We start from the raw sequence: 19,117 nt of genomic DNA, 5'->3' as shown, positions 1-19,117 counted from the left end.
ATTTTAAATTGTCTAAATATGTTCTAAACATTCTAATGGTTAAACATATTTTTAGTGATGAAGACAAAAACATTCCTGGACTCTTCACAAATGATTCGGAATACATTAATGGAATAACTGGATTTACTGTGGAGGTGAAGGAACGCGTGTCACCCAGTCAGTCAAGTATGGTACGGGTGACTTCGGGCAGTGATTCTGAAACTACGGAGTGTGAATACACACCAAATTTCACACCTGGATCAGTCATTGCCTTCAGGTAATGTTGAATATTTAATAAATGCATATTTTTTAAAGATGGACTAAATTAAAGATTGTTTTCTCATTGAAAAACCTTAAAAAATGTGAAGCATTTTAATTGCTGTAAATGTAAACCAATCCATTATGGATAGGGAGCTCATATTGGGTCCAAACTATTGAAGATTTAATTTATAGAATTACTGACATTGATGATAATTCTAAAGGTTAAATGTTTTATCTATACAGTATACTATATAACTCAGTTATACAACTTAGGTGTATTAATACACAATTATTGTTTGACAATTCTGCTCTTTTGCATTTCCAGACTAAGCTTACTTCCTCGTGCTCAATCTGCTGTAAATAAGATTCGTGGAGCTTTGTCTGAGTTTGGCTATAAGGTGAGAGAACTTGATCTCAAAGGTGATGTTTTTCTATATTTTCCCCATGTACAATGTGTAGAAGATGGAGATAAGCTGTACACTGCCCAGCACATGGTTTTTCCTTAAACTCACACTGACAGTGTGTCCCTGTTTTGTCTTTAATACTTGTAATCCTCTTCATTGCACAGAATTAATTTTAGACCTCTAGGTTGTGGATGTCAATTTGTTGAACATACAATTTTAATTGTATTAAGTAGATTTTAAAACTTTGAAATTTTGTAAGATTAAAGAAATTAAATTGTCCATCTTTCTTCTGTTCTTACCTCTTATGCCTTCCAATTAAGATTTGAGTATTACAGTATTACGAGACGTTCTCATCTTGCATCGAGTTGCTCTATTGTTTGTGTCGTTTGCTGGAAGGCTAGGCAGTTATGGTAATTAAACCTAATGTGGATTTCTATGGCCATAATATCACTTATTATGGATTAGCAAATGTTAATTAATTCACACATTGACATCTTGGCAACATAATCTTTTGGCTTTTTTTTTATCTATGTTCTGTCCCCAAATTAATAACCCTCTTGGAAATGCCACTTCATTTAGTATTCTCTTCCCGTGTTGTTAATAATGCAACAATGTCTGGTCTTTGCTATGAATGTTTTAAATAAATACTATACATTATCTCTTAAAAATATATCCTCTGCACCTTTCCAACGTACCCAATAAAGTGCTTCCCCAACTCCATGAAAATAAGAAATGGTTTAAGGGTGATGGTGAATAAAAACTAATATGTTGTCAACTATAGAATGAATAAATTTGTCCTTGCTTTACATAACATCAAATTTACAACCCACATAAAATAAAGTACATAAAAAAAAAACAGTATTAACTGTATAAATATTTTGCTCAGTTTCATTACCTTGTGTATAAATCAGTGCCATTTATCTACAACAATCATGACCAAAGGCTTGGCAAAACTAAGTTTGTATTAGACCAACAATGCATCCTTGCTGCCAGATACAGTAGGGTAAAAATGCCAGGTCATGCTGTTTATGTATAATAGAAGAAACGGTTGACTTTTCTAGTATTTACAAGTAATCTATTTAATGGAAAACAGGGAGGCGAAAAATCTTGCTCTTACTATTTATGTGAATCTTAAAGATCAGCATGACCTGACTTAGTGTTGCAGAAACTGTACCTCTTGGATCATAAATTTTGGTGCTATTTAGAATTTTGCCATGTTACATTAAGAGGATAGATAAATGGTACGAGTCTTGCACGATATTGACTTTATAAGACTAATCAAATCACATTTTATTTTCATGCTTCACAAGGGTGAAATGGGTGTAAGTTTAACATTTCTTCGTGCATAACATTTATTTTTAAATTTTACTAGATTTGTTACTTGACAATCTGGTTTTGACTGTAATTTCATATGATTTACTAGTCCATAATGTTATTCTAGATTATCACAGTTGGTCAGAGTAGTGTGTACATATATTTTCTTCTAAATAGTCTTGGCTTCAATATGAATTCTAATGGTAAAATAATGCAGAGAAATAGGTGAGCAGTTCATAAAGCACTAAGCCATTATGACTATACAGTACTGTAAAGCTGTTGTAAGAGATGAGGATTTAGGATAGGATGAAGAAAAGTATATAAAGTGGAGTGTTTGCTTGTACATTAGCCAGAGCGGCAGGTGTTGAAAGTACCTCCAGAGCACACATTAACAAGGGCACTCATGGCCAACAACATGCAGTTAATTGTTTTGTGTGTGTGTTTTATGCATTATACTTCTTGGTAGTCTTTCAGTAACTAGTTTTGGACACATTTAATTCATTACATAGAATAGTTGGCTTCTTACTCGATATTCACTTCATTTAATAGTTTGTTAGGCAGTGATAAGTATTCCCGTTGATAGCAGCTATTCTTATGATGTGGTTCTTTACCACCCAGATTTTTGTACGTCATATGAGGTAGCTTGTATAAAGGAGAAGTCTTTTACAATTCAAGTGTACAGTATTTACTATATGAGTTTGTATGCTACATACATACTATATTTGATATACAGTATTCCAAGACTGGCCAAGGTTGTAGAAGCTTCCCAAGTTATATGAACCACTGACCCTTTTCATCCATTGTTTATGCATCTGTGAAGTTTTCATTTATCAAGTGAAAATAAGAAAAGAGTATAGGAAGTAATATCTATGATAGTCTTTTCAAGGATTAATTTGAGAATACAGTACATACAGTATATGGCAATCTTAACAGTTGCAGTGCAAAAATGATTAAGAATTGGTAGCATTTGGCAGGAAAATAATATTAATTATTTTCTTTTGTTTCTTCAGTCCCGTATCTCTGAAGTCACCACTAACAATGCAGCATTATCAGAAATTGTTAGCAATCTCAGTTTAGTAGACCTTAACCGTGTGCTGTATCGGTGTGAAGAGGAAGAAAAGGATGAAGGGCGTGGCTCTGGATCATATACCATCCCCAACTCTGGACCTCTGGTCTACTGTGGCCTTCAAGGTAAACACTTTCTTTTGTACAGTTTCAGTAATCCAAGCTGCCCGAAACGCTTTGCGTAATAGTGGCTTTAGGCATTGTATGTACTAGCTCTATCTATAAATATAAATTTTTGTGAAATTTCTTGTATGTATGTACCTTACCTGAATAAACATTTCTTTATTTATTATTTATCTCTGCCAAACAAGATGATATTCATTTATATCAAGCAGTCTTTGTTACTGGAGCTGCTCCTGCTGTTCATTTATCCAAATGATTTCAAGTTTTGTTTAAAGTCTTTTTAAATGTTAGAGTTGTAGTGGGATGGGTGGATATGTTTGGTCATGTTTCCTTTCATCTGGTGCTCTGTTCACCTAATAGTAAATAAGTACAGTACCTGTGAGTAAGTAACTATTGTAGGCAACTAGGAAGATTTCAATAAGCCTAATGAGGCTTTCTATTGTTAACATGGGAAAATCAAATGTCATTTGTTTCATTAATCAAAATATAATGTAAAACTATGACTTAAAAATGGTAGACATTCAGTGGTGTGAAGGATGCCACTTCAGATGAGCCTTCCCTCTTAAGCAGGTGTCACCCTATATAAACTTTGTATCTTCCTGATAACATTGGTCTACATGCTTCTGAAACAAATGAGGTCAATCTTGACTAAATCTGTCACTGAGAATGGAAAAATTGTTTAAAATTGTTGATTAGCTCCAGTTTTCATCCATAAGTCTTAAAGCTATTTTGCTGCATAATGGGAGTGTTTTGCTATCATTTCCATTTGATTATGCAGCCCAGATGAAGGAAACTTAGGACAACATGAAGTGGCTTTTGATGGGCATAAATGATGACTAACATCAGTGGCAGCTCTGTAAGAACTTGAAGTTGCTACTCTTGTGATGGGTCTGCAGGGTGGGTTATCTTGAGATGGTTATCTTGAGATGATTTCAGGGCTATTAGTCTCCCCGCGGCCCGGTCCTCGACCAGGCCTCCACCCCCAGGAAGCATCCTGTGACAGCTGACTAACACCTAGGTACCTATTTTACTGCTAGGTAACAGGGGCATAGGGTGAAAGAAACTCTGCCCAATGTTTCTCGCTGGCGCCTGGGATCGAACCCAGGACCACAGGATCACAAGTCCAGCGTGCTGTCCGCTCGGCCTACCGGCTCCCCACTGGTTACATACAGTACTATTTTCTTTGAGTGGGATAGTTGTGCAGGAGATTCCCATTGTCATGAGAGACTGGCCACTCCGGCCATTATTGGAACCTGGGAGAACAATGTTCACAATCCACCACTTGTTGATTCAAACAAGATTTTGTTGCCACCTTTACACATAACACATCAGCTATTCAGCAATTTTAATTATTATATTTGAATTCACCATGTTAAAATGCATGGTTACTACTATTTATCATCTTGGATGCAGAAGACTTTTCAAAAATTTTTGACCAGATTAATTGAATATTTGCCGTTATATATTTAAAAAAAAAAATCTCAAATTAAAGTTGGTAGTCTGCAGTTGAGGGGTAATTTTAAGATCGGAATCCACAAGTATGTCAAACCTAGAAAAAAATGTATGCAAAATATTGTAAATTTAAATTACATACCAATTCCTAAAAAAATACATAGTATAAAATTTTAATTCTCATTACATATTTTTTGCAATAATATTTCAGGTGTTATCTCTGTGCTAAGTGAGATTCGTGTACATAATGATTTGGGTCACCCACTATGTGGGAATTTGCGTGATGGTGACTGGTTGCCAGATTATATTGTGACCAGACTTAAATTAGAGCCTTCAACCCAACAACTTGCTCTGTGGCTTGAGGTAAGCAGAATGCATATGTACTATGTACTTAAGTTGTTTGGAGAGCTGATAGAGTACTTGATGCACGATCATTAGACACTGCCAACATTTGTAAGCTTTCATTAAAGAATATATCAATAGTACAGTATATGCATGTAAGTCTGTTTCATTATTAGTTAATGGGTGAGAATTAATATTTTTCATAGTCACATTATTGTAACACTTTATTGGCTTATTAATGTGTGTAGTTTTATCGTACTTGTTTGATATTGCAGGAGGTGTTCGGGTGGCTGAAGGAGGTTCCACGCTATCTCATCCCCGCTTATTTTGATTCCATTGTTACAAGCATCTACCTGACTCTCATCAACAGAGCGTGGTCACTTATGGGAGAGTAAGCAAAATATTATTTTAAAACAGGAATTGTGCAATGTACAAGTTTTCTTAAAGAATTTGGGATGGTAATGCAGATTACTGAACAAGTGAAAATAGTGGCAACCTTGGGACTAGGCCTAGTGATAAGAGTTCATTATGAATTGGTCAGGTAGAGATGGTATGGTTATGTACAAAGCATGCTTGAGGGGGGAGTAAAATTAATTATCGTGGGAGAGAAATTTAAGACATCTCGAGAGAGCTTGGCTTGTATACAAAGCCGGCCAAGAAGGATCCATTTAGGACCTTGCCCAAATGCCACAGTGAAAATTGCTTTAAATTCAATGGGAGATGCAGGAGAGACAAAGGATGAGTGTTCAGGACCTCAATACAGTACAATACTGTTCTTCACTTCCATTCTGCAGTGAGCTATAGATCCTTGCAATGCTGCCCAACATTTGGAGCACCCATTAGTAGACAGACCAGTAACAGACCACCAGGTCCACTGTCCTGGACTAGACTTAGAGCCAGCCAAGGTGAGACCTAGGAAAAACCACACAGTCCACACCCACACATGACTAAAGTAAACAGCTTAAGTACATGCTCACAAAGCCATGTCAAGCACTGCTGACTAAACAAACCAGAGAGAAACAGACTAAACTTAAAAAGTCATTCATGAAAACTATAAGCATGATTCCATAGTGTAGAATTAAATTGAAATCAGTTTTAATTGATTTTGTAGTCAAATTAACTTCAATCTGGCTCTCTGCCTGGCCTTCCATCGAGGAACACAGTCTGTAGGTGACTCGGGTGAACCATGCTTTGGTTAGAGTACTGCCACCTTGTGGTGGAAGGAGTAAGCAACAGAACAAGCCATCCAGAACAGTAGTTAGAGCACTCCTGGGTGATCTCAGGGTTGCTAAATAGGGCTTGTAAATGTTTTGTGTGTTTTGCAACTTCTGCAACTCTAGCTGTAAGAAAGTTGGAAAATGTTGTCTGTGGTGCCACTGTTAGTTATTATGGTTGGCTCTCAAGTATTTCATAAATATGTCAAAATTCTGCAGTAAATAGTGTTATATAGATAAGATGAAACATGTTTAACTTGAGCTAATACAGTATTATGTTCATGCTGATTAGAGAATGGGACAGTAATTTTCACATCACTGCAGCATGGACATATCAATAAAGACTAGAGCTAAGATGCTCCCAGAAAAATACTTTTAGGTATGCATTGTTTTAAACAGACTGTTGTAAGGCTCTTTACCTACTTTACTTATTTGAATAAAAATATATTATAATTCTGTGCAACATAGTGATACCTCGGTACTCGAACTGAATTTCCCATGGGGAAGTGGTAAGACATGCCAGTGGCTTGGCATTTCGGGAGCGCTTTGGCAGAGTTTGTATCCTGGCTGGGGAGGATTTACTTGCCGCCAATCCTTATCTGTACCCTCTGTTCACCCAGCAGTGAATGGGTACCTGGTTGTTAAACAATTTGACGGGTCGTATTCTGGGGAAAATTAGGTTTAAGAACTTGCCCAAAATGCTATGCATGCTAGTGGCTGTACAAAAATGTAAGAATTCTTGTACTGTGTATATATATATATATATTTATATAGATATACAGTATATTTATATATGCAACCATGATCACAAAAACACTGATCCAAGTATGCAGAAAAAAACATATGTGAAAAATAGAGAATGCTAAACACGCTTTTGGCTCGATTTGCCTTTATCAGAGCATTTTAGAATAATTCTAAAATGCTCTGATGAAGGCGAATCGAGCCAAAAACGTGTTTATCCTTCTCTGTTTTTCACATGTGGTTTTTCCACATGTATATTGCACATCTAGGGACATCCTCCCTTCCCTCCTCCTCCTCCTGAAGCCAATTTCTCAGCTGCCGTGTGTTGATACGTTTGTACGGCTGCCGTGTGTTGACACATTTGTACGGGAGAGTGCCGAGTTAACGGTCAACCTCCAAGTTTTTTTTCTCGAATAAAGTGTTCGAGTTCTGAATTTTTAAAGTTCAGTCATTAAAGTACCGAGGTATCACTGCCCAGTAATTGGCTAGTTTCTTTTACGTACAATATATTGCATCTTGATATATAATGCAGTGTATCCATTTTCTTTTCAGATTTGTATCTCAGGGTTCAGATTTTGTAAAGGCCTTGAGTCTTTGCTCGGTACAGTTCTGTGGCACAGTGAGGTCTTCGTTGTTGCCACCATTATCACCAAATCTAGCATTACCTCAGCCTCCAGTTGTCTCTGATGCTTCTGGTAACCAGATACAGTTGTCTGCTACCATTGCTGCTGGTAAGTTATTAAGCATTTACATTGTTCAATTTTGACATTGTTGTAATCAGTCAATTTTCTTTATAAGCTTTAATTTCCTTAGGGTATGAAATTGTAAAGTTTAAGAGCATTAAATTTGTTGGTTAAATCAAAATACTGTGTGCCAAATTTAGAAGATGAATACGCTATGTTTATTTCAGGACTCCCACACTTCTCCGTTGGTTACATGCGTAATTGGGGTCGAGATACTTTTATTGCACTGCCTGGCAACCTCCTCATCCCAGGGAGATATGAAGAAGCCAGGTAAGAATGAGTATGTTTGGTATGGAAGTGATGAACCAAGTGGGTTCTGTACTAGAGGGTTCATTTATCGAATATTTATTGATCATATATATTGTTAAAGGTGTGTAAGAAAGATTAAGGAGTGCATGGCCTTAATGGAATTATAAAAATACTTGGAACAATGGTAATAAAGTAGTACTTAGAGGGTAACGAATGGGTATGTAGTTGGCCAAGTTCTGTTAAAATGCTGTGAAATGTTTATACTGTATGCTAGGAAGCAGTGCAGGTCTGAGTTATGGTGTAATGAGTGACAAAAATAATGGAAAGTCATTAAAGAAAAAGATAAAAAAAAATTTACATGTGTAAAGAGAACAAAAAATGTTCCTGTATAGGCCTCTTACTTAAGAACTAGTACAGACTATTTAGCAATGCAATGGACACAATGAACTTTGTCCACACAAAGGCATATCAGATCTCACAATAAACCCCGCAGACTGAAAAGGAAATACAGTATGCCTATGCATCCAGTTCTGGGGCCAGATTCCTGAAATATATGGTTTAAAAAAAAAAAAAGTGGGAAATAGTTAACATCTGCACCTTATAATATGGAGGAAAAAGCCTGAAGACAGGTGACATCCTAAAAATTGCAGATATTGTCCAACTATCTAATGGAGGTAATCAAGCATTGGTCAAAAACTAAACCAGCCACACTAACATCTCAAATCATTAAAGTTTTTAAAATTATGCTAAGAAGACAACTTATCAGTTTATGGCAAACTGCAAAATCATTTTATAAATATAACTGCAATAGCCTAAGTTAAAACTATGGGAATAACAGATAAAATAGCTAAATGAAGTTCAACAAATTTAAGATTGAAAGGAGTGGTAGTAAATCTAACAAAATCCAGCCAGAATGCAACAGGAAGCATGGTCCTACAAGGTACAGTCCTCACACTATTACTCTCGTCCACAGAAAATGTGGAGAAATTACAACCCACTGTTCTGTCTCGTCCCTTGTGGATGACACTAAAATAAGTGCAGTACTGTATAATCATTGCAACAGTGGAAGACAAAAAAGGTGCAGTCAGATATCAACAAGGATATCAGAACATTTAGTAACAGAAAACAAGAACATTGGACAATAATAAATCCTAATTACTTCAGTTAAAAAACCTGTAAAAGGAGTAAAATATAAGAGACCTGGTCAGATCTCCTCATAGAAAGAAGCAACTAACCATGAGGTTATCCTAATGGGATTTCGAGGATCACCTTGTGGCCCCAGTCGCTGACCACTTCTCCTGATTGGTGGTTTGGTCACCAGGCTGTTAAATGCTGCCACTCAGTCTGACATAGGAATCACAGCCTGGTTAATCAGAAATCTTTGGAGGCGTCTTCAGCACAACTGAGTGAGTATAAGCACAACTAGGCGAGTACTTGAAATACCGAGACTGCCTGAAAGTCATATGGAAAACAATGGAAGGTCAGATCCAAAAACTGCACAATGACAGTGTGACATTACATCTCTCACACATTACTGAAGTGAGAGATAAGGCCGAGTGTAAAATACTCGATAATAATTTGCAGCTATAGGCAGAAAAATAGTGTAAATATCAGTGCTCCATTACTTTTTCAACATCTTGCCAATAAATGTAAGAAATATTGTTGGAACAAAAGTAGGAACTTGCAAGAGAACTTAAGTTTCTATTGCAGTTATTGGATCAACCTGAATGTGATGGTTTTGTGACCCAGCTGGGTACAAAAACAGCCTCAGACCAGCAATTGCTGCAATGAGATAAAAAATATCAAAATCATTCACAGGTTTCCAAAGGAATAAACATGAAGTGAAGTGCTAGATGGAGTTGATTAGTTTAAATACTTGAGATATCGATTGATATAATAGGTAGTTGAGCGAGTCAAGGAAAGTGATTAATAACTATTAATACAATTGAGAGTTAGACACCCATCCCCCACACACCTGAAAAGAAAGGACGCAACAGTGTTTCAGTCGGTCGTGGGGCCATTATCAATTAGTGTTGAGAGAGTGGTCGAGTTTCTTAATTTATAAGGCAAGAATGTGAAGTGAAGGCGAGAAAGTAAGAAGGAAACTATTCTTTCTTGATGATGGTACAAGACAAACTTAAACATCTTCACTTCCTTTTTTTTCAGGTGTGTTTGATATTCAGATGTTCTCTCAATGATCATCTCATATGGCGAGACAGACAAACATTGCCAAACTAAACTTTGAGTTCCATATTACTACTTTGTTTATGGATTATAAATGTGTATGAAGAAGTTTTGTATTCCCTCTATTTCTTGTCATCCACTTTTTAGGTGGATCATCTTGGCATTTGCTGGCACCTTACGTCATGGTCTCATTCCAAATCTACTTGATGGCGGAATAAAAGCGCGATTTAATTGTCGAGATGCTGTTTGGTTCTGGCTTCAGGCTATCCAGAGGTGAGCAACAATGCATTTTGTTATGGAAAATGAGGCAGTTTGTAATTATTTTATGTTCTTTAGAATGTCAATTTCTGTAGCTATAAACATTTTAGTTTAATGCCATTTGTAATTTCTCAGATATGTGACAATTGCTCCGAATGGCTACCAAATTCTGAAAGACAAGGTGTCACGTCTTTTCCCAACTGACGATTCACCCCCACAGGAACCAGGCAAACATGTAAGTTTAATTATGTAATAAATTTAGTTTTTTGGATATAAATACTATATAGGAAACAATTATAGTTCTCTTAAATTTAAAATGCCATGGTCCAAAATTCTTAGTTTAAAATGTGATGTGGCTCTTTTTGGTGAAATAATTAATCAACTGAAATTTTCAGAGGTAAAAAAATAAGACTCGAGTTGAGTTTATATGCAAAAACTCCTTTCTGAGCTGTACAGTACACTTGGTTGCTCCTTAACGTAAAATCAACTCTGGCTATTGGCTAGGATTTGTAACTAAAAAATGATCAATGAAACTTAAAATTTCCTTGAGTAAGGTCAAAGCACAAACTCAAAGCATCACTAGTGGCTGCCCTTCTCAGTAGGTAATAATTGGGTCACTTGGCCAGCTACTGCAGGCACCACCAGACTGCAGCACCTCATCCTCAGAAGGCATAGATATTTATTGCACTTATTGAAATATTCAGAGAGAATCCAGGAATTGTGACGCTTCAATCATTATTTACTAAACAATCCAATGTTGATTCATTTCTTTTAGGACCAGCTGTTAGAAGATGTAATCCAAGAAGCACTTCAGTGTCATTTCCAAGGAGTAAAATTCCGTGAGAGGAATGCTGGTTTTGAGATCGATCGTCAGATGAGCAACGAGGGTTTCAATAACGAAATTGGAGTAGATTCGGAAACTGGTAAGATATTGTCTTTCAATCTAAAGAAAACTGAATCCATCAGTTCAAATACTTATCAAATGTCAAATACTGAATCTACTATAATCTTTGTATAAAAGTATAGTGACACCTTGGCTTACGAATGCTCCTCTTTACAAACTTTTCGGGTTTCAAGCTCAATTTCTTTGTAAAATCTGAATCGGGTAACATAGTTTGTTGATACGCATATGGCTGACCTAGTGCGTGGTGGCACAGTGACCGCGCCTCAGTTTACTAGTGCCTCCCGCCTAGTGACAATCGCGCCTGAATTCTTTGTAAAGAATTCAGGTGCTATTCAGGACAAAAAAACATTGAGGGAAGGGAGGAAATTATCAGGGAAAAAGACCTAACTGGTTTTGTTAATATACTGGTTGATACCTGATTGATGGGGTTCTGGGAGTTCTTCTACTCCCCAAGCCTGGCTCTAGGCCAGGCTTGACTTGTGAGAGTTTGGTCCACCAGGCTGTTGCTTGGAGCGGCCCGCAGGCCCACGTACCCACCACAGCCCAGCTGGTCCGGCACTCCTTAGAGGAAACAATCTAGTTTCCTCTTGATGTCCACGGTTGTTCTGGCAATATTTCTTATGCTCCCTGGGAGGGTGTTGAACAACCGTGGACCTCTGATGTTTATACAGTGTTCTCTGTGTGTTTTGGATATAGTATCCTGATCCCAAATTTCCTTGTCATCCTCTTCCTCCTGGTCCCCCAACCCTCCATTCCTGCCCCTTAACACACACACTCGCCGGGTGAGCGAGCACCAGACCACCCCAAGGTGCGCCGCACATTCCACGGGAGCGCACTGGTTTTGAATGGTTTTCAAATGTTTCTTTGGTTTTTGAATGTTGGTTTTCACACTTTCAATTTTGTCATGTCAATTCTCGTCCTAGGTCTTTCATTTTGGTATCAATGTATTCGTAATAGAATTCCCTACATGAATGTATGCATATAAAGTCTAAAAGTGCGGTGTGCCCCACCTACAGCCAAGCCAAAAGCAGGTCAAATTTTAAAATTTTTGAGATCAATCGTTAGATGAGCAACGAGGGTTTCATACTGCATCGTTACTGCACATTTGTCTACTAAATTTTTGAGGCCATACTGCGTCATTAACGAGCGAAAGTGTTAGCTATCCTAACTTTTTTTTTTTTTCCTTCACTATTTTTTGTTACTTTTTTCAGTATTCATCTGAAATTTGTCCAGAAAGCTAACATTTTAAGGTGTAAATGAGGTGCCAATTCTGTAATATTAATATGAAAATATTTAAATTAAGGAATTTCTCAAACTAAAATGCCATATGTACAGGTACTTGAATTTTAGGATTATTTAATATTAATAATCTTGTCTACTGTTTAACAGGCTTTGTGTACGGGGGCAATATTCATAACTGCGGTACATGGATGGACAAGATGGGATCCAGTGAGCTGGCTGATACAAAGGGTAAACCTGCAACTCCTCGTGATGGAAGTGCAGTAGAGCTCGTTGGTCTGTGCAAGTCTGCTCTACGTTTCTTGGGTCAGATGCACCATGAACACAAATTCAGTTACAACAGTGTTGAGAGACGGGATGATACAGGTAAAATACTTTGACTCTGGAAGATTTTTTGTTTGTTTTGGTATGAAAGAGGGAGGGGAGGTCAAAATTGCTATATCAATAGACTTAGTAAAAGCAGGCACTAGTCGGCTAACATTCCCCTCCATTTCAGGAAATGTAACTAAGTGGACATATGAATTCTGGGAAAAGAAGATACAGGAAAACTTTGAAAAGCTTTTCTGGATCAGTGAACAGCCTGCACCTGAAAGGGAAGCAAAACCAGAGCTGATCCATCGGCGAGGCATCTACAAGGATTCCTATAATGCTTCTCAATTCTGGGCAGATTATCAGCTTCGGTGCAATTTCCCTATTGCCATAGCTGTCGTAAGTTGAGCTATGAGAAAATTTATTTTCTTTCACGATTGTCAAAATAATATATAACACAAAATGTGTAATAAAATATTTGTTGGTGAATATTATGATAGCATTCTACATTATTGAATTTACTATACAGTACGTATAATTTTTTTTTAATTTAATGTTTGTTTTTTCAGGCTCCTGAAATGGTAACCCCGCAGCATGCTTGGGTTGCATTGAAGAATGCAGAAAAGATCTTGCTAGGACCTTTGGGTATAAAGACTCTGGACCCCAAAGATTGGGCTTATGATGGTAACTACGATAATTCAAACAATTCGGCAAATCCCAAGGTTGCTCATGGCTTGAACTATCATCAGGGACCTGTAAGTTATAATAATTTTGTTCTGTATTTACAAATCCTTCTATGATAGTGGCAGTAATTAGAACCATCATGCTCATTATTGTAATTCACTGGCACATCAGTTGCTTAACTCCCCCCCCCCCCCCCCCCCCTATCTTAGTTAACTACAGTAATATACAAAACTATGTAGTAATTATTTACTATATACAGTACATTGTTAACCTATTTAAAAGAAGATTAGATGGACCAGAAGGCTTGAAGTGTCCATAAAACTTTGTTGCAGTGGAAATTTAGAAAAATATTGAGCAACAAGCATACTTTCTGAACTAAATATGGGTAAAAATTTTGTACAAATTCTTTTTTTATATACTAATTTTTAAAACAGATTTGATAAAATTGTCAAAAACATATCCTATCTGGACATGCTCTGGACTCGTCAGTCCACCTCTGGTCTGTTCTCCCACTCCCTTAATCCATTATCTTTGCTTGCATTATCTATTTCATTGATTACCTACTGTCACCCCAATTTCACTGATCCTGATCTTAGTCTGTGTTCTTCGTTGCGTTTATTTCTCACTTGTTATCTCTTTTGTCTGTCTGTTCTTCAATGGAATATTCGTGTATTTTATGCCAACTTCCATGAACTCCAACTTTTAATCATGCAGTTTTCACCACTTTGTGTCTGTCTCCAGGAGCCAATGCTTGATGCTCGTCCTGGTCACCCCCATGGTAATTCCTTTCTCTCTTCCCCTCCAGCTTTTGCTGGGGCCCATAACTCTACTGCTCTTGATCCGTCATGATATTCCCTTCGTCCCCCTACTTTTTAAGTCGCACATTCGGTGGTCTGCAGCCCATATCTTTGAGTAAATGGTATATATAGTCTGTTCCATTTATCTTCCCCCAAATGTCCTGCTTTCTCTTCCTGATCTTCGACACCTGTTAGATAAACGACCAACACGCCCACGTGTGTACACACCTGGAGCAGAGGAGGAAAATGAATAGGAAGTGCGAGGTGTTAGAATGAGTGGCTCGAGTTTTGACTCGTTACTCATTTATTATATACTTCAAACCCACCCTGTGGGCGGTGATGGATCCCATACCCACCTCAATGAGTAGTGAGGCAACAGGTACAAAAAGGCTTGTTGCACCTGTTGCTTTAAAGCTCCTTAAAGGTTGTGTGTTTAGCTGTGTTAGCTTTGTCATGTTTAAGAGACTGGGGGCTCTTACAATAAGGAAGTTGAGAGAGCACACAAGCAAAGAGGCAGTCATGTTAAATGTTGTGAAAAGTTTCCCTTTAGTTTCCCCAGCGCACATGTAAGAGTTACTGGAGCAATGAGTGACTGGTTTGGTGTTAATGATATGTGTCAGAGTTGTGTGATTGAATGGTCTGCGGCTGTTCAATACCCTCCCAGCAAGCATTAGAAATATTGCTGGAACAAAGATGGATGTCTTCAAGAAGCATTTAGATAAGTTCACAAGAAGTGCCAGATCAACTAGGTTGTAGTGGATATGTGGGCCTGAGGGCTGCTCCAAGCAATAGCCTGCTAGACCAAGCTCTTGCAAGTCGAGCCTAGCCTCAGGCCAGGCTCGGGGAGTAGAACAACTCCCGAAACTCCCTCCAGGTATGGCCATCCTCCTACCACCGTAACCTGCGGTAAGGGAAACAGCTCTGGCAAGGTTACGTATTGGCCATACCCATTTAACTCGTGGGCACTTAATGGAGCATCACCCTACTCCTTATTGTCAAAACTGCATTGTCCCTCTTACAGTCGTGCATATCCTTGTTGAATGTCCCAACTTCCAGGATGTGCATGCGTCTTGCTTTCCGACTGTCCCTTGCGGTCACTTGGCCCTCGATAGAATGCTTGGTGAATCTGATACTTTTGGTATCCTTGGTGATATTTACACATTTTATGGTGATATGGTCTCCCCGGCTTGGTGCCTTCTTTTGATACTTACTTGATCTTGAATGATTTCACAAGATCTCGTGCAGAGGAAAGTATTGTGTGTAGAAAAGGCTCAGCCTTTTGAGGTGTTTATCTTTATATCATTGTTGGTAGCACTTTCCCAACATTCATATCTAACTTTATAATTGATAACTATCCATTGTGGATTGCAATTATTTGTATAGCAGGTGTTTTCGAATGGTTAAAATGAGCTACAATCATTCTAAAAATTTGTATTTCTCAGGAATGGCTATGGCCTGTAGGATGGCTTCTGCGTGCACAATTAGCAATTGCTTCTAAAGTTGGAGGATTTGAAGAGCTGGGACGTACTTTAGGTCATGTGAAATCTCTCATGGCTCCTCATCTAACTTACTTGCTGAGTGATACCTGGCGTTCACTCCCAGAGTTGACCAATGCTGAAGGTGCCTACTGCAAAGACTCCAACCCAGCACAATCTTGGAGTACTGGGTGTTTGCTCGAGGTAAGTAAAGTGTTCTGAACTCCAGTATTTTGTATATCATAATTTGGTTTTAAAATAATGCATATTAAAGTTTCAAAATATTGATAGTGTGATATTGTCTGGTTATTATTTAGTTCTGTAATTTTTCAGGTATTGTGGGAGTTAGACCAAGTAGAACGGAGTCTAAAGCGTTCCAGTATGACCAGCATGTGAAGAGATCCGGGCTACGCCACCATCCATGCACTAGATACACCACTCCAGCAACACCCTTTACCCACACATGCATCTTCACATTTGTGCCAAACATACCAAGCCAGTGACTCATTGTTTCAGGCATCCCCTACTAGTTTACAGTTCCCTCCTGACAGCAACAGGCAGCACCGGAGGTTAAGTCTTCAGACAGAGCAGCAAATAGCAATCCTTGACCCAACATACTCAAGCCTGCAGCAGCGAGCTCCACAAGCCAGCAGGATTGTTATCATACCTAAGAATATGGATCCTCTATGTTCATTTTCCAAGGAAGTGGATGTAGGCAACACAGTTATATGTTATGTTCCACGTAATGTTGTGTTCAGTGAAGACCCTAACTTTTTTGATACTGTAAATGATGTTGTCCATGTTAAATGTTCCCAATCTGATGTAAACTTTTCAATGGCTCTCCTGCGTAAGCCACAGCATATCCCAAAAAATTGTCTTGCTGTTTGGACAGTAGATGATCGAATTAGACAACATGCGATGTGGAGTAGCCCGGAATATGTTAACTTTAAGCATGAAAAGCCTCTAATGAGTGTGAAAGCCCCCTGGTTCAGAGGGAGAAGTGCCACAAAAGGACGCTTGTTACATCCTTCTTCAAGAGGTCCAGTTTTGACAGGGCCAGTTTATCAAAGTAGTAGATCAGGCTCAAAGAAGTACCAGGGTAAAGTACCCAACATAGTAGCCTTACTGACAAGTCATGCAAAGTCTCACCACAAAACTCAGAAAACCCTAATGCAACCTAATGTCCAGGTATCAATGCCAAAGTTTTTCAAAGATAGCCACTCTGGGACAGAAAGAGGATTCTGGCAACAGAAAAGATTCACACCTGTTTCCCAAGAGATATACAAAGCTCTAACCAAAGAGAGTAAACAGTGGCAGGAAGATCTACACACAAAGCAAACAGAACCAGGGGAAGAAAGTGTAGTTAGTCCAACTATGCAGGAAATGGATGTTATAAGCAAAGAAAAGAGATATGGTTTTAGCTACCATCTCAATCCTCCAATCACTACAGGCCAGTTACATCGTCCATCAGTTCTCAATCTGCCACCACCACCACAGATGCCACTACCACCAGTTCCAGAGGTTCATGATCCTGCAGTGCCAGGTCCATCTTCTAGAAGTGATATCCTCTCTCTTGCAGGAAAGCAGAGTGTACCATGGAAAGAATTACCACCTCTTCCTAGTATATCAAAAGCTCATGGATTATACCAGCCAGTGGCTTATAAAGCACAACGAATTTCCGAATCTGTTACTTTTGTGAATCCATATACTCAAGAAGAAGAACGCGAACCATCACTGAAGGAGGTTAAAGCAGATGATACTACCATAACTCCTCATTCGGAAAGGCAAAGGAGAGAGTCCACGTGTCTTTTTTTTCCAGAAGTAGTCAAACCTCAACATGTAAACAAACAAAAACTTTCTGTTGTGTTAGTTTTGTCTTTGTTTGTTGTTGCCCTTGTCATGTTCTATCTTTTTTATTTTCTTTAGATTTTCTTTTCTGTACATTTTTTGTCACTTGTATAGCTTTACATTAATGCATTATACATTACTAGATGACATACCTTTATGCTGTTCTGGTGGAGCTTTTGTAGGCTTAGTGTTGTAGCTTACATGACGTCCTAAATACTTTGTTTGAGGGGAAGATGACAAAAATTTATTGGTGATAAATTATCAGATATCTAGTAAATAGATATAACAATTTTGTTTTCATACCCCTAAGACATATGCAATTCATATTGTACATCTGATTAGGTAGTGGAGAATTAGCCTATACTGTATAGCATAGTTATTATCCATGACGTGCTCATGCAGGTCTAGTTATTGCATGTACTCAATACTTGTTGATATCTTACCCTGTGTGTTGCCTATTATAGATTTCTAAATACTGTTAAATGATATAAAAAATGTTGCTTTATGCATAAGGATGGTGTTGTTTTGATATTTATAGGTCATATGCATAGTTTAATGTTTATATATTTTCTTGATGCTTGTCAATAAATTTTATTGCTGGAAGTGGTTCATTTTTAATTATCTTTATACACATTTGCATATGAAAGAATTGCTCCTCATTGCAATTTTACATTTATTTTTCTATGATTCTCTTATGAAGCTAAAACCAGAAGCGGTGCTCCATTATCAGCATTATCACATCTACTCCGTCATAGCTACTGTCTTTCACTATCTGCCCTCACTGTGGTGCTGATCTAGCTTTTCTCATTGTGGTGCCTATCCCACACACCATGGCTTACTAGTAATGCCACTACTCCGTCATAGTTACTGTCTTTCACTATCTGCCCTCACTGTGGTGCTTATCTAGCTTTTCTCATTGTGGTTCCTATCCCACACACCATGGCTTACTAGTAATGCCACTACTCCGTCATAGTTACTGTCTTTCACTATCTGCCCTCACTGTGGTGCTGATCTAGCTTTTCTCATTGTGGTGCCTATCCCACACACCATGGCTTACTAGTAATGCCACTATGTCTCTCATGTCTGAAGATCCAGAAGAGTAGGTAAATGTGCTGATGCATCTGTGGTTTAATTCAGTTTGGTATTCTTCTTATGTTGCATCTGTCCACATCTGGTTTAATTTGATGTTGGTTGCAACCTGTCCTTGGGATACCATAATACTTGTCACAATGCTCATAGTTCCTATGCTACTAATGCTTAGTTTCCATGTGGTAGATTTACAATTATTAGCTATCACCAGGCACCAACCCATCCTCACATACCATAATTCGACCCATAGTATCCATCCCATCGCCGTAGACACCAGATTAGTCCGGTCAAATTTGAATGCTAATTGTAATTTTCCATTCCCATTTTAGATGGGGCGAGAGTCGAAACTTATTTTAGAATTGATATATCTTTGTCCTCCAACAAGATATATTTCCTTTGGTGCACTCACAATAACGAGCATATCTCTGTCTTTCTGAAGGCAT

The 19,117-nt window shown here is 38.1% G+C and overlaps 1 protein-coding gene across 2 annotated transcripts in view; it reads left to right on the top strand.

Annotated features, from left to right (window-relative positions):
* LOC123773724 (uncharacterized) overlaps nucleotides 1–18,188 on the top strand; it is a 106,885-nt gene extending 88,697 nt beyond the window's left edge. For both annotated transcript variants that reach the window (XM_069312507.1, XM_069312506.1), the window contains 15 exons: nucleotides 56–256; nucleotides 566–638; nucleotides 2,969–3,149; nucleotides 4,810–4,961; nucleotides 5,216–5,331; nucleotides 7,448–7,626; nucleotides 7,806–7,908; nucleotides 10,219–10,344; nucleotides 10,465–10,564; nucleotides 11,105–11,252; nucleotides 12,623–12,838; nucleotides 12,969–13,180; nucleotides 13,351–13,536; nucleotides 15,705–15,941; nucleotides 16,071–18,188. In XM_069312507.1, coding sequence (XP_069168608.1) covers nucleotides 56–256; nucleotides 566–638; nucleotides 2,969–3,149; nucleotides 4,810–4,961; nucleotides 5,216–5,331; nucleotides 7,448–7,626; nucleotides 7,806–7,908; nucleotides 10,219–10,344; nucleotides 10,465–10,564; nucleotides 11,105–11,252; nucleotides 12,623–12,838; nucleotides 12,969–13,180; nucleotides 13,351–13,536; nucleotides 15,705–15,941; nucleotides 16,071–16,133 — 2,293 coding nt within the window. In that variant the 3' untranslated portion in view covers nucleotides 16,134–18,188. The remainder of the gene's footprint in view (nucleotides 1–55; nucleotides 257–565; nucleotides 639–2,968; nucleotides 3,150–4,809; nucleotides 4,962–5,215; nucleotides 5,332–7,447; nucleotides 7,627–7,805; nucleotides 7,909–10,218; nucleotides 10,345–10,464; nucleotides 10,565–11,104; nucleotides 11,253–12,622; nucleotides 12,839–12,968; nucleotides 13,181–13,350; nucleotides 13,537–15,704; nucleotides 15,942–16,070) is intronic.
* The last annotated feature ends 929 nt before the right edge of the window (nucleotides 18,189–19,117 follow it).

The sequence above is a fragment of the Procambarus clarkii genome, chromosome 72, assembly GCF_040958095.1.
Source record: "Procambarus clarkii isolate CNS0578487 chromosome 72, FALCON_Pclarkii_2.0, whole genome shotgun sequence".
Taxonomy (NCBI): Eukaryota; Metazoa; Arthropoda; class Malacostraca; order Decapoda; family Cambaridae; genus Procambarus; species Procambarus clarkii.
The sequence above is the reverse complement of the archived record's forward strand: the minus strand, read 5'-3'. Positions and strand labels throughout refer to the sequence as shown.